The following is a 14,392-nucleotide window of genomic DNA, read 5'->3' as shown; positions in this document are numbered from 1 at the left end:
GTTTGCATTCACCCAACGCCAAAGCACCACTTTTGGCAAACTCGCAGGAGGAATTTATATCAAGTCATGATTTGCTTGGAGTCTGGATGCTAATTGAAAATTTCCTTTTTTTTTTTTTTTTGGTCAACTGATTTTACACAGGGTGAGTCTAAACCCAGATAAGAAAAAAATCTTTCAAGAGTTTGTATACAAGACGACGGAGCCGGACAATCACGTCGGCGAGCTTCTTCGTGACGGACATTTCCTGCTCTCAAATGCGGTTGTGGGTACATTCCCAAACCGACTGACAGGCTTGGACTGGGAAAAGGATGGGAGGCGGAAGGTAGGGCACCTGAGCCAGACATGGATCTGGGCGTTGGTGTGTTATTAAGAGCCGGTATCGAGTGGAGGGAACAGGAAACGGCAGATTGGAGCAGCCAAATAATTGTCAACTCAAATATTTTTTTGATGTAAAAAGTTAGGAACATTCTTGTTTTAGCGAAAAAACAAAACTGGAGGTTTTAAAGCAGTTCACTGTCCCAAATTGCTTTTAATAATCCCAGAAAAATTAGTTTAGGATTTAGTGGACAGTCAACAAAAGCCACAGACGTTCCCCGGAGCTCATTTAAAGCCTTGTCGTGTGCTAGCTAGCACGTTGCAGCGCTAGCGTGTAGCATTTCGCAGACGAGGGAGACAACCTCTGGCGCTGTGTTTACAAATTCTCAAGCCTTTCCCTGAATGAGCCCGGTGGGATCAATGGCACGTGCACACCAACGTGGATTAACCTCAAACGCCGGCGAGGGAGCTGTAAATTCACACAGAGGAATGTTTGTCAAGTGGCACCCAAACATGCTGCTTTTAAATCAGCTAACCAGGAAGGAGGCTGCGTGCTACGTTGCGGCCGTATGCTCTGTTCACAGAGGATGCAGTGTTCCACTTAAGGGACTCTGTTAGGCCACTGAAAGCGAAATTAGAACCGTGATGAACGGGGCCCTCATAAGAAATTCTGCTAAACCTGCTTCTGATTGGGACCCATTTTGATGAATTTCCTTGTAAGCACTGAAATTTTCCCATAAGTAGCTGACCCAACTTAAAAGTGAAATTTTGGGGGAAGGGTCGATGGAACTGAAACTGCTACTGAAAATCTTTTATCCAGCGGAAGTGAAGTTCCGATTCCCAAGGTTCCAAATCGTGGTGCCTGCTCGCCCCTCCCCAAACAGCCCATCCAATACTAAGCGCTCCACGGTGATACAGCCTAGCGACGCACTCTGATAACAACAATGCAGCAAGACGAGAAGGAGGCAGAAGAGAAGATGGACGCACTTGCTTTTTCTTGAAACAGGACGGGACTCCTAGCGGGGATTCAGCTCTTCACCATTCACACAATCAAACAGTTCCACACATGAATGCCACCCTAGCCCCTCCTTTTGCTCCTCCTCTCCGAGTTCCCTCCATTTTCTTGGGACCGGGGACAAAAGCCAAGCCCAACAGAAGACTGTCAATCTGCCCTCACTAACCAGCCCCCATCCCTCCATTGTCTAAAAGGCCACCGCTGAGTGAAGAAAGGAGGACTAAGTTGCAGCTGGAACCGGCCCCTGATACAAAGTTCAGTCTTAATGACGTTCCCGGGGGCGTTGGCCATATTGTGGCTGGGCGCACGGTCACACATTGGATCTGGATTAGCCCGCATAGAAGAACCACATTAGAAAATGAGACGCGCCCCTACTGAGAGTCAACCAATGAAGACGACCCAGCCTAACTGGAAGTGGAACAAAGTACAAGATGTAAATGTAAAGCTTCTGATACGCTGCTGTCCAAGGAAGATTGAGAGTGAACAGGTGGCGGCAGCATTGAGGGCTTAAGAGGTGACTTATGTGGCTCAAGCACACATGAGTACCAGGCAGCGTGTACGCTTGCGCATTTGCAAAGCAAACGACATTCAAAACAGCCGGGAGGGCTTTGAACTTTGTCCCGCCGCCGCTGGCTTTTATTATTCCCGCTGCATGTTGTGCATTCACCTGACTAAGGAAGGCCTAACGCAAGATTAGTCTGACTGCTTGTACAGGAGACAGAAAAGGGCAATGCACAATCTGTCAAAATGATAAAGTGCTGAGTGTGCAAATATGAGGGTTGACTTTCTCGAGTGATTCCAAACACAGCCAGTGTTAAAAACCAAATCCGCCACTCATGTTCCACACGCATGACGTTCCTCACTCAAGTGTGTTTGTGTGTGCACAAGCAGTATTTGCCACAATAGCCTCATTGTTCAGCCGCCAGCGTCCACATCATTGAATCATCTTTTCCAGTAAATGCCAGAGAATGGTCCCCCGTCACATTTACACATCTCAGTCGCAATCTTTCCATTGTGAGAGAAAAGCCTCGACACGACACGGTAATCCTTTGACGACCGAGGCTAACGGTGGACTGGAATTGTCCTCTGAGAAGAAACGCGGAGAAAGTCCCACGCTTGCGCTTCCCACACTAATCACGACCAAAACATACACGGGCGAAAAAAAGCATAGTCGGCAAATTTTCCTCGTGATCCCCATTCACGTCCCCAAAGAACAACGGCTGACTTAATGAAAAATAGGACAGGCTTGTGCGTATGTTTGCGTTGGCCATTGGGGAATGTGCGATCATGGCTAAGTTCAAGTGTGTGAGAGGTGGAGTGGGGAGGGGGAGAGGGGAGGCAAACTCCTGGAGATTCCAGGCATGCCTGTGTCAAGTGCTGCAGTGCAAACACAACCACGCTGAGCTAATTACATGGGCAGCACCAGCCCCTCTTGGAATTTTTTCATAGAAATTACACAAGAAAACAAATGAACACAATTAGCAGGTAGCATAAAGTAGGCACACTTTATTTGCTTTAGATGGCCACAAAAAAAAAACAAATGTGGCAGACCAGCTCTGGCCTCCGGCCTTGACTTTGACATACAGCAATATTTGCTTCACTTCCTTAAAGGCTACATGTTTGTCACGCAAGTTTAAAAAAAAAATGTCTATATGTGCTGCTGCACTATTTGTGGTCAAATATCCATCCATCCATCCATCCATTTTCTGAACCGCTTAGTCCCCACGGGGGTCGCGGGCGTGCTGGAGCCTATCCCAGCTGTCATCGGGCAGTAGGCGGGGGACACCCTGAACCGGTTGCCAGCCAATTGCAGGGCACACAGAGACAAACAACCATTCACACTCGCACTCACACCTAGGGACAATTTGGAGTGATCAATCAGCCTACCAAGCATGTTTTTGGGATGTGGGAGGAAACCGGAGTGCCCGGAGAAAACCCACGCGGGCTCGGGGAGAACATGCAAACTCCGCACAGGGAGGGCCGGAGGTGGAATCCGCACCCTCCTAACTGTGAGGCGGACGTGCTACCCAGTGCGCCACCGAGCCGCACTGGTCAAATATCCATTACAGGATAATAATGTCTCAGCACTGAATGTAAAAGAAGCACTCAAGCTACAAGACTGGAGTACTACATCGCTTTTGTTCTCATCACTCCGGAGCCATGTGGTTCAAGAACACAAACAAACACATTTCTTATCGTAAGCGCCATCGTGAGGGGGGGCTTGGGGTCCGAAATGAGAAAATACAAGTTCTTTCGCCTCGCTGTTTTCCGGCAATATACATTCACAAAAACAGGGCATTCCACGACTGGCTCGATTCTTCCCGCTTCCTGCCGACGGGGACGCTCCCGACACGAAAGGAATCAACACGAGAAACGCGCACGTCAACAAATCAAGGCGGGCCAACCCTGGACGTTGATAGCTCTACTTGACCCGTGCGACAACAAAGGTTTTGTGCATTCGTCTGTGTGTGTGTGTGCTTGTCAGCCTCGCCACAAAGACTCTGCGGCAGGCCACAAACAGCGAATAGAGTATAAAGTTCTAAAGTTAGCGCTGCAACGAGTCAATATCTGCTTCACTTTAGCAGAGGACTCTAATGCAGTGTTTCCCAACCAGTGTGCCGCGGCACACCGGTGTCACGTGAGAGATGTTCTGTGGGAAATTGTCCAACATTAAATACCGAGCGAATTGTAACAGGATTACCAAACCACAGGTCAGTTTCCGCAAGGCTAATCGTGCATGCGTGGGAAATCGGAGAATTTTGAGATTTCATGTTGTGGCATCGGCACATACTCAATTTATGTGTGTGTTGCTGTTAGTGTTGGCTCGTGAGTGAACGATTCGTTCAAAAAAGGTTGGGAAACACTGCTCTAATGAACGCATCTGACCCGTGACTCCTGATTCAGCGCAAATATTTGAGTGATAAACACAGGTGAGTGTGTAAAAAAACAAAAGTCGACGCTGGCTCGCAATGTGATAAACTTGTCATCCATCAGCCTTTGAGCTTGCCGTTAGCCACAAGTGTCGGGCGGGCTTATGTCTGTCTGTCTGTCTGTCTGTCTGTCTGCAGCCAAGCAAACCGCCATCTCGCAAACTCTCTGTGACTCTCCTTGATGGCAAACAGCTGCCGTTGCCACCGCCGCAGCCATTAATTATTCACTGGGGCTTTGCTTCCGTGTTTACCTTTGTCGCTTGCTACCGGGCGAGCGCCTCGGGAGGACAGATGGCTTTTTGTGTTGCAGGGTTTAGATTTAGCATTAGTTTTTGTTTTGTTTTGCTTGTCACAGGCCATCACCACCCAAAAAGTCTTCATATAGGATGCTACCATGAGTACGAATCAGTGGCAAGATGGATGGACGGATGATTCTACCACCAGAGATCCCCAAAGGACTAGAGGATCAGTGTAGCTCAGTTCCTCAATCACTTCCTCCAGTATTGAAAAGACTCCCACCCTCCTCCCTTGTTAATCCTTTTTAGGAATAAATTATAGCCCACTAGCAGGACCACGAATTCGCTCACACACCAGATCGGGCATGTGTGTGTGCGCTTGGGGGGTTAGGACAGTGTCAGGCAGGATGTGGGACCAGCTGGTCATCAGCTCAGACAAAAGAACCTGCTGAATGCGCTCGGATCTCTCACACGGCCGCTCTGGATCGTTCTCCGGCAACGTTTGAAAGAGTCCACATTCCCAAATGACTCAGATGATTCAGGATTTACGCTACAATACAAAGGAGTACAGAGTTCCCACACGGAACAGCAGAACGTAAAGAACATTGGAGAATTTACTCCCCGGCAGTTTTTGACATTTGAAATGTCATTCATCTTTTAAGATTTATGACAGTTTGATAACAATATCTAACTAATCATCTCTTCGGATAAGTAGACACTAGAAGGACGCAAGAGTTGGACACTTGTTGAAGTTTCCAAGCTTCTGATGCGCCTGCAAGGCCATATTGGGTAATAACAGCGGGAGCAACAGGCCGCATAGAACCTGTTCAGCAGAATCCATTAGAGACACACCCATCAGGAATTTGTTTGCCCATCTCGACAAAGGAAAAACCTCAAGAACAACGCCCGCTCTTCTACATGCTACTGGTGTGAACCATTACGTCCGTCTGTCTGTATGTCTGACTTTTCCTTTTCAACGGAATGGTGATGTATCACCACTTGAATACAGTGCGAGCACGGCTGCGGACAGCACAGAGGTCAACTCAAGCGGTGACATTTGATATGACGAGGAGGGTGTTTTGGTCGGGGGGGTAACGGGATGGGTGGTGAATGGACTCCTTTGTAACCTGTCATGAGACTGGAGAACAAGATCACTCCCGCTTCCGCAACAGGGACAAACTATACACCCAACAAATGCAAAGATGCATAATAAAGTCATATTTAGCGTAAATATTTGAATTAAATAGACTTGCATGATTAGAGCAGGCACATAATCAATGATTGGTGGGCAGCGATTTAAGAGTTCGAGGGGGGTTGTAAAACTTAAGCAACTATCTAGGTGTCTAAATCTCCATCTGTTCACTTTGCTAAAGCACAAACACTTAAGTCGCTGCTTCTGCAGTCCATAATTGCTACACTGGTCCTGGTGGAGAAAAATAATATAATTTTTTTTTTTTTTTTTTACTTTTGTTTTATCTTCCAATACTTTTATTTTGGGATCTTTTCCCACCTGTTTTTTGTATTTTCTCAAAGTTTTCTTAGTGATATGAGTTTTTGTTGGCAAATATTTATATTTAGTAAGTGACAAAGTTTTGTGTGAGGTGATGACTGCTCCTCGCCCTCGACTTACCTTGGGCAGCTCCTTGAGTTGGTTGGCATCCAGCAGAAGCTCTTCCAGACTTCGGCTGTATCGGAACACTTCGTCGGGGACCGCCTGCAGGTTGCAGTGCCGCTTGTCCACCGACTCGACGTGGCGGTTGCATCGCCACAGCGGGATACACTTGAGCATGTCGGGGTGGGAGGGAGGGGTTCCCCCGGGTGGGTGTCACTGGAGGCAAAGCATCGGGAGGCGAAGCGTGTTTGGGCGGCTGGATGGTTGGCGGGGCTTGCTTCGCTCACGAACCAGCAGGCCGGAATCCAATTAAAAAAATAATCCCACAGCCAATGTCAGAAGGAATATTGTCGTAGTCCCTCTGGTGTTTACATGAACAGGACACAAAAAGACAGATTTGGTCTCACTTGAGTCGGACGGTTTCACTTGAAGTTAGCTACCACCGCCACCATCCTGGTGTCTCAGCCCCGAAAATAAGCCTTGTCAGGCGGCGTCGAGAACGCCACCGCCAACTGGAGGGGTGGTGACCGTGCAGAGCGGAACGAGTCAGGGGAGGTTCAACGTGGTGTCCATGGGGATACTCAGTCGCTCCTCGCCGGTTTGAGTTGTTAGTGAGCTAGTTGCGGCTAGCCTCCATCGGCTAACATCTATTGTGCCTAGCCAGTAGCCGCCGTTAGCTTCCACAAGTACCGCAGATGTGTGGGAAAACGTCGTGGACTTCCTTGTAAAAATAACCGCGACAGGATAAAAGTTAGCGTGTGGAGTTTTGGGGGGCGAAATGCTCCACAGTGAGTGTATGAGCTTCTCCCCAGACACGGGCGCGCGGCGCTTCCCTGACACTGTTGAGCCCCAGCCAGGCCGGTTAGTGGTATGGGGGGCTGGGCTAAGTTTGCAGCCATAGGACCGCCGCGTTCCGGCCCCCCCTGACGCGCTATTGTCGTTGGGTCCTGGGTGTATGGCGCCATCTAGGTGGCCAAACACTGAAACTTCATCATGCAATGCAATTGATGTCCAAAAAGTGCAATTCCGTTTATATGTAGAATGTTTCATATTTATCGATTCTTAGTGTATTTTTAGACATTGATTTGTTTATATTTGTGTAGTTTTTCACATTTGAAAAATAAAAATCTCTACATCGTGGTGTGCAAGACAAATATTTTTTGAATAAGCATTTTTTTAAAAATCCATTCAGGGATGCACAGCATCATTCAATAAAAAAATATGTAACATGCCATGAAGCAAAATGCATCACACAAGCTGTGGACAAATAACCTTTAATTGTAAAAACAAACAGTGTTTACATGGTCCAATAATTTTGCGAAGAAAAAACATGTAAATGAGCCAAAGAAAAAACAATTCATCTGTTTTTTCTTTTTTTAATGGGTATGGTTACAAAAATGTAGAAACCCTGACCACGGCAGAGTCATCACAGGTCTGAGCCAAACAAATTCATCATTGACAAACAACTATTCTTCCTTAAAAAAATGTGGAAACCTGGACCATGGAGTCATCACAGGTCTGAGCCAAACTCATCATTTTCATCATTGACGAACAACTATTCTTTCTTAGAAAAAAAGAGACAAGACAATTACAGAGCAAGGGGACTGAGGTGTACAAGAGTGGAAGCGGTTCACGCAGACAGATCGCTGCTGTTGAAGCGGTCTTGGTCGTACACCTCGGCGACCACCTTGCGTCCGCCAAACCAGCGGTCGTTGAGCGCCTGGATGGCTTTGTTCATCTCCGAGGCCATGGAGAACTCTACGAAGATCTTGACGATGATGTCGGCGTCCTCCTCCTCACCCTGCTTCTCCTGGTAGATGATGACGCGGTTGACCGAGCCGAACTTGCCGCACTCTTCTGTCACCTCGCCCTCCAGGGCATCGTCTATGTCTTCCGGGCCCACCATGTTGCGCAGGACCATTACTGTGGACTGGAATACAAGAATGAAAAAACGGATAAGCGAAAGATTTTTGTTGTTGTTGATAACTATAGAATGCAATTTGGTGGCATTTTATTACCTCTGACTTTCGAAGCAGCTTCTGCATGACCATGTGTCTGGCGCTGCTGCCCGAGATGCTCATGTGCTCCTGGTCGCTCAGCATCTCCTGGCCCGTGCCGTCCTGGAGCGCCTCTTCTTTCTCCTCCTTCTTCTCCTGCAGCTGGCCAGCAACGGCAGCTGCCAGCACCTGACTGGAGAGAACGGGCGGCGACGCCAGCACGGGGTTCACTAGGCCCACCTGGGGGAGCACCGGGATGGGAGGACGCACCGGAGTCACTCCTACAAGAGAAACACCAGAAGGAAAATTAGAAAATTCAATGCTTTGCTTACACATTTAGTCTGCATTTGCCTTTTCGGACTTATGTTAGCCCCGGACCAGATCATCAGTGACAAAAAAAAAAAAGGTGGCACTGTTGTCAGCGGACGTGTTCAATGACGCTCTCACCTGTGATGACACCGGGCGCCTGTGCAGCCATGACGGCCTGCGGTATTCCCATTTGCTGACTAAGGAGCTGAGGCGCAGCTAACGCCCCCAGGACTGACGCGCCGGCTACGGCCTCCTTGAGAGAGGGGGTTCCCGAGACATTAGGTAAGAGAAACACAAGAACACAGCAGAGGCAGCAAAGTCAACAATCAACAAAGTGTGACCACAGAGGCAGCTTAGCGCCCCAACATGGAAAAACGAGCTCGTCTTTAAAATTATTCAAGGAACTTCTGCTGAATCAATGCAACTGTTCTTACTGTGATAAGACTCTTGGTGTGCACATCCTAATGGTGAATGGGAGAAGAGTCATTGTGATAACCCCATTTTTCTTTTTGAGTGTGCAGTGCTCCCCCGCAACTTTCACCACTTCGCACCCACCATTCCATGAACTTAATTGCTACGAATTTTCTTTCCAATTTTAAAATCCAGGCTCTGCTGCATATTTACTGTAGTGACACACTTTCACAGGAAGTGACCAACCGCCAGGGGGCGACACAAAGTTAGCCAAGTGATTCTCCAATGACCTGGAGGCCAAAGTAATGCTTTGTAAGTCGAGGAGCCTCATTAAGAGTTTCACTGCCATCTTATAGGCAATTTGCAAAGTACTGTTTAAAACTATCTGTTTTGTATCATTCTCAGATTTTTCTATTATTGAATAACAGAGGGAACACCGTACTGCATTTCAATACTTGACTAAGCTGGCCTTCTCCCAGTCACCTCAAATCAAAGCAAAATGGCCATCAGTTAATTTTATATTTACCTGGAAGGCCATTAAATCCCTGTAGAAGGGATTCATACTTGCCTGGGCCGTAATCTTGGCAGTGGCCGCCGCTGCAGCCACCGCCGCCGCCGGTGGGAGGCCACCGGGAGTGGTGGGGGTGAGCATGGGCATGGGAGGAGTGACCGCCTTGCCCACCCGCAGGTACTGACCCCCCAGATCAAACAGGTTCATAGAAGACACAGCGTCCACGGCCGACTGCGGCTTTTCGTACTCTGCAAGTCAACAAAGCGTAGTTAGAAGGCACTGAGAGCGGGGCTACGTGGTGGCGCCGCTGCCCCCAACCCGGCACCGGGCTCACCGATGAAGCCGAAGCCTCTGTGCCGTCCGGAGGTGGGGTCTCGGGCTAATGTACACGATTTGATCCTTCCAAAAGCCTCAAAAACACTTTTGATGTCATCGTCCGACAGGTCGGGGTGCACCGAGGCCACGTAGATGCGGTTAAAAGCGCGCGCTTCCTCTGCCAGCTGGTCAATGATGGGTTGCGCCTGACCGATGTTACTTGGCCGCCCAACCTATAGCACAGATCATACCAGCAGGGCTACTTAACGGGGGGGGGGAGGTTTCTTTGGGGAACCGAGGACACACTCCGAATCCCTGGCCTACATTCTCACTGCACCTGGCTCATCATCCTAGTCGTCCGTTACAGCGGTACCTTGACTTACAAGTTTGATGCCAGTAAAATGTTGATTTTAATCAAAGGATGTAACTGTAATGTGTAAAAACAAATAACGTTAAGAAATACTTTTTAGGCTTTTTGTGTAGTGTAATGACAGGAATAGCATTTTTTGTGTGTGATAATACAAAGAAGAATTGAGGTGTGGATGAATACTGTGTTTGATTTGTTTGTGTAAAAAAAAAAAATAATTATCTAAAATATGTATCACTACCAAGAACCTCTTGTTGCCTGTGCGCTTTTAAGGGCTGAGTTTTGTGAGTGTATTCATTTTCTATTGGTGTGTTTGACTGCTGAAATGAGATTGTGGCTCTTTCTTACTTGAGCAACAGCTTAAAAAACTAAGTCAAGGCACCACTGCATTTCAATCCTTAAATCAGGGGCGGGGCTTTCCAATTTTTTTTTTTTTTTTACTGGATCCGACGAAATGTGTGAAAAAAATACGACGCACCGAAAATAAATGTTGAAGGATTTTCAGCTAATTTATTTTAGAATGAGCTTTTATTTGCTTTTGGAACGGCACGACGGACCAAATTCAAATGTTTTAGTAGATCGCCCACTCCTGCCTTAAAGCTCTTCTCTTGAAATAAATCAAGATATTTTAAAACCACTAAGCAACTACTCACTATCTCCGGAGAACAACTCTGTCTCTCTCTGCTCTTATTATATTTTTTTTCTCCACGAGTATCTAGACGGGACTGGGATCTGTACTACAGATGGGGCGGCCAAGCAACACCAACCAGGCGCAGCCCATCATCGGCACAACGTAGCAACAGAGCGATGCAGCGCGCTGCTGGGAATCGCACTGAGAGGTCACGACGAACAGGCCTTGATACAAGTGTGGAAGCAACACATTCGACAACACATGCATACACTCAGGCACGCACGCAAGTCACACAGCCACGCACCTGCAAGTCAACAAAGACACACAAGGCAAAAGACAATTAGTGTTTGCATGTTGAGATGACAGGAGCAATTTTAAGGGCTACTCAATAAACAACAAGTGCGATTGGCTTTTATTCAAAATGATATGGTACAGTGGAACCTCAGTTTCCCACATTGTCAAATTTAGAGAGTAGAATTTTAGGTACACACAAGAAATTGGCCACTTATGTCTACATCTAGAGTTGTCCTAAATCAAGTTGTATAGGACTCTACATGGAACAGTTTATCATACGTTTATAACAACTACGAATTTTTAATTAATCAACATTTCACTAGTGTATTTTATTGTTGAGACATTTTTTTCACTCCTTAAAATGTTAGCAGAGGACTTGGCTCTTCCGCACCTGCTGCGTGATTAAACACGGATTTGGACGGCGTTGGGACTTTGGAGGTTCCATTGTAGTGTTCTCAACTTACCATTAGGACGAAATGAGTCCAGACTACTCACCTTAATGTTTCGCCCACCCAACATGACGGAATTCATCTGCTCCAGAGCCAGCTGGGCAGCCTCTGGCACGTCGTACTCCACAAAGGCAAAGCCCTGCGCGGCCCACCACAAGCAAAATGAAAACCGACCTGGCACCCTGCCTCCCTCCAACTAGACAACTCGCTAACCTTGTGCTTCATTGTCACCGAGTCCCAAGACATGTCAATGCTCTTGATGGGGCCGAAGGGAGCAAAGGCCTGTCTGATGGTGTCCTCCCCCAGCTCATAGTAAATGGAGCCTACGTACACCCGGCACATGATGGCGAGAGCGCGCTGTCGCTGAGCTGCCACCTGCCGACCAGGAAAAAAAGACCAACCGTTAGCATTATAGCGAAAGGGAACGACGGGGAGAATATGCACACGCACACACAAACAGGAAATAATAAATGTGTATTTTTCTACTGTGCTTTGGTTTCCCAAAAGTAGCCTATGGCCAATTCAAAGTTAGGGAAAGGGGGTCGGTCTGAAGATAATGAGAACAGGTAATCAAAAAAGGGACAGACCGTAGTGGAAGACGTCTTATTATGTATATGTAGAAGCGTTATCAAATGACTTATGAAGGCAGAGAAAACACTGAAGTGATTGACATGCACAGCCCTTACAAACATTTGGCTTCAGAAACTGACCTGTAGTCCAGGGATGCAAGTAAGGTACAAAAAAAATAATAATAATCGCGGAATTCATACGAAATCCAAACAAAAATCTCGAGAAACACATCGGACAGAGGTCTTAATTTAACAACGACTAATCGAAACGTGTTTTCCAACACCAAGGCTCACGTTTAAGTCGCACGAACGCAACGACTGCTAACCATCCACTATGCCATGCTTGGATGGTGCTACAAGCTGCTTAGAAGACCTTTAAACGCGAAACGACTTTATCTAACTTGCTTGCCCAGAAGCTAAAAACGCAAAAGCCCCATTTTAAAAATGTCTCTCAAAGCTTTTTCAAATCAATTACGACAAGGACGCTAACAAAATACTCGAATGCAAAGATTTAAATGCAGGGATTGGTGCCACATCAAAAGTCCTTTTTTTTTTTTTTCATTGAGAATGCGCACAGAAAAAAATTTAATAATCTATTGACCGATTGTAAAGGTGAGAGAGGATCTCCAAAGCCCATAGTCACTGCTGCCATCTGAAAGACAGTAAAGACGAAAAAGGTGCTGAAAGGTAGGTTAGATATCCCTTAGCTTTTTGCTTTTCTTAACTTGTGAAAACAAAAAAGAAGGTCATGACACCTAGACAGACAAATGTGCTTGTCTACTCTTTGAGCATACTCTTCCACTAAACAACATACAGTTTGGCGACTTGCCTCCTCCATTTTAAATGACAATTTCATCACAATTAGTAAACAAGCTTCCTTTGAGCAAAACATACTAAACACAAAAAACTATGCCTTCGTAGGGACTTCCGCCACCTGAAAAAGAACAAAGAGGCACAAGCAGGACACGCTCTACACATGCTTTTTCATTGCATGGTGGAGAAGAGGGGAAGAGCATCCAATTGAGCCTTTTATCTTTTTTTTTTTTAAATTAATGAAACAAGAGATACTTGAATAGGAAATCTATAATTTAGAGAATGCGCAGCCGATACATTGTTTTCCTAAAGTTTAGGCAAACTAACGCGCAAGGAAATAAAATGTACATCTCACCTGCAGATTGGTGAGCTGCTGCTGCTGATGGGCAATGGTCTGCTTCACCAACACACTCTTAATGCTCTGCTCCATGGCATACTTCTTTGCCTGGCACACGGGAAGCAAGCGACATTCAATCCTCCAAATGTTAATATATTTTTTTTAAATGATGGGTTAAAAGAAGGGTTGTAAAAGTGCTTTGCTACCCGCTGCAGCGCCTCCTGCTGTTCCGGGGTGAGCGGGGGCAGGCCAAGCTTAGAGCCTGTGCCCTGTCCATTCTCCATCGTCATCACTGCAACTCCCTGTAAGAATAAAAACTATAAAATAAGGTCTACATGTATTCTGATTATTTTTTTATATATATATATAAAAAATAAGCATTTAGGTAAATAGATACGTTTAATTTAACATCTCGACATTGCATTCATTTCTAGACTTGGCCTGAATGATGAATCCTACTTTAGGGGATTATAGTAAGCATCTACAGAAAATTAATACGCATTTGTTGCAATTGGGAACAGTCAAAAATTAACTTGCCTTACCTACCAAAGCCGCTGAGCGTTGGCTCCACCACACTGAGGGAAAAAAAGCCCCAGAGGGGGAAATGATGGAGACTCTTCAACAATTCAACAAATCCTGCAGGAGGGTGATAAGAAATAAAATAAGACTTCAGATTACAGGAATAATGCAACGCAACAAGCAACGAAACAATAATGCTAACAAATAATCTGCGTTCTGGTTAGCGCGGTGCCAACGCTGCTCTTCATTCAAAGCATTGGGATAGAAAATGGGTAAATCGATCACTTAGCTAAGCGACATTGAGTTCAAAATCGTTGGGGATGTTTAATGATACACAAAAATTGGCGATATGATACAGCCCGATATCAAACCAATGAAATTATTTAGGGCCCGATTCGGATGGCTATCACGGATGCTACCTGATTAGCAATCGCTAGCCATTCATTACAATGGCGCGCAAAGCAAAACGCATTTCTTTCACGCTAAATACTCAATACAGCTTTACAAATACAACATATAAAGAGATAGAGAGTCTGCGCACTTGTTAACCGACGTCCGCTCGAGTAGAAATCCGATTAAAAGGCAATTTTGTCAACGACGAATATTTACCGCAGTCTCCGTGTCCGCCATGAAGCACACCTCCTTGGAGAGGCCCTCGCTCTGGCACGATCGCGAGATTTGGGATAGTTCTCAAACACGGTGAAATGACAGGATCTCGCGATAGCACAGCCTCCTTGACGTAGGCGAACGGAAGTTGTGCAG

General features: G+C 46.4%; 2 protein-coding genes and 1 long non-coding RNA gene across 28 annotated transcripts in view; 1 reads left to right on the top strand and 2 right to left on the bottom strand.

The window, feature by feature from the left end:
• The window catches only part of scrib (scribble planar cell polarity protein), a 26,630-nt gene extending 19,636 nt beyond the window's left edge, over window positions 1–6,994 (bottom strand). For 19 of the 21 annotated variants that reach the window (XM_049749419.2, XM_049749411.2, XM_049749423.2 and 16 more), the window contains exon 1: window positions 6,127–6,993. In XM_049749419.2, the coding sequence (XP_049605376.1) occupies window positions 6,127–6,285 (159 nt within the window). In that variant the 5' untranslated portion in view covers window positions 6,286–6,993. Of the gene's footprint in view, window positions 1–6,126 lie in introns of all 21 variants that reach the window. The other 2 variants (XM_049749414.2, XM_068648775.1) reach the window with 1 other exon arrangement.
• LOC137839657 (uncharacterized) lies at window positions 3,712–7,643 on the top strand. Its single transcript, XR_011085697.1, has 2 exons — window positions 3,712–4,260; window positions 4,616–7,643. It is a non-coding gene; the product is annotated as an uncharacterized lncRNA (long non-coding RNA).
• On the bottom strand, window positions 7,367–14,392 carry LOC125986061 (poly(U)-binding-splicing factor PUF60). 6 transcript variants are annotated; one of them, XM_049749439.1, is made up of 12 exons: window positions 14,240–14,392; window positions 13,654–13,747; window positions 13,318–13,413; window positions 13,130–13,219; window positions 12,563–12,613; window positions 11,606–11,767; window positions 11,439–11,531; window positions 9,671–9,884; window positions 9,352–9,584; window positions 8,553–8,667; window positions 8,127–8,386; window positions 7,367–8,038 (listed from the first exon to the last, which is right to left on the bottom strand). In XM_049749439.1, the coding sequence occupies exons 3-12, from the start codon at window positions 13,399–13,401 to the stop codon at window positions 7,739–7,741; spliced, it is 1,602 nt and encodes a 533-aa protein (XP_049605396.1). In that variant the 5' UTR covers window positions 13,402–13,413; window positions 13,654–13,747; window positions 14,240–14,392; the 3' UTR covers window positions 7,367–7,738. The 6 variants fall into 6 exon arrangements, with proteins under 6 accessions (XP_049605396.1, XP_049605397.1, XP_049605398.1 ...); XM_049749440.1 differs by having other exon boundaries at window positions 13,658–13,747; XM_049749441.2 differs by having other exon boundaries at window positions 9,394–9,584; window positions 14,240–14,391.

Source organism: Syngnathus scovelli, chromosome 18, assembly GCF_024217435.2.
Source record: "Syngnathus scovelli strain Florida chromosome 18, RoL_Ssco_1.2, whole genome shotgun sequence".
Classification (NCBI taxonomy): Eukaryota; Metazoa; Chordata; class Actinopteri; order Syngnathiformes; family Syngnathidae; genus Syngnathus; species Syngnathus scovelli.
This window is presented reverse-complemented; position numbering and strand designations above follow the sequence as displayed.

Coding starts and splice junctions, on each gene's coding strand:
- LOC125986061 (XM_049749439.1), bottom strand. CDS start 13,401: ATGACGATGGAGAATGGACAGGGCACAGGCTCTAAGCTTGGCCTGCCC. Junction 13,220..13,317: donor AGCAGGAGGCGCTGCAGCGG/GTAGCAAAGCAC, acceptor CCCGTGTGCCAG/GCAAAGAAGTATGCCATGGA. Junction 11,768..12,562: donor CTCTCTCACCTTTACAATCG/GTCAATAGATTA, acceptor CCTGGTCGGCAG/GTGGCAGCTCAGCGACAGCG.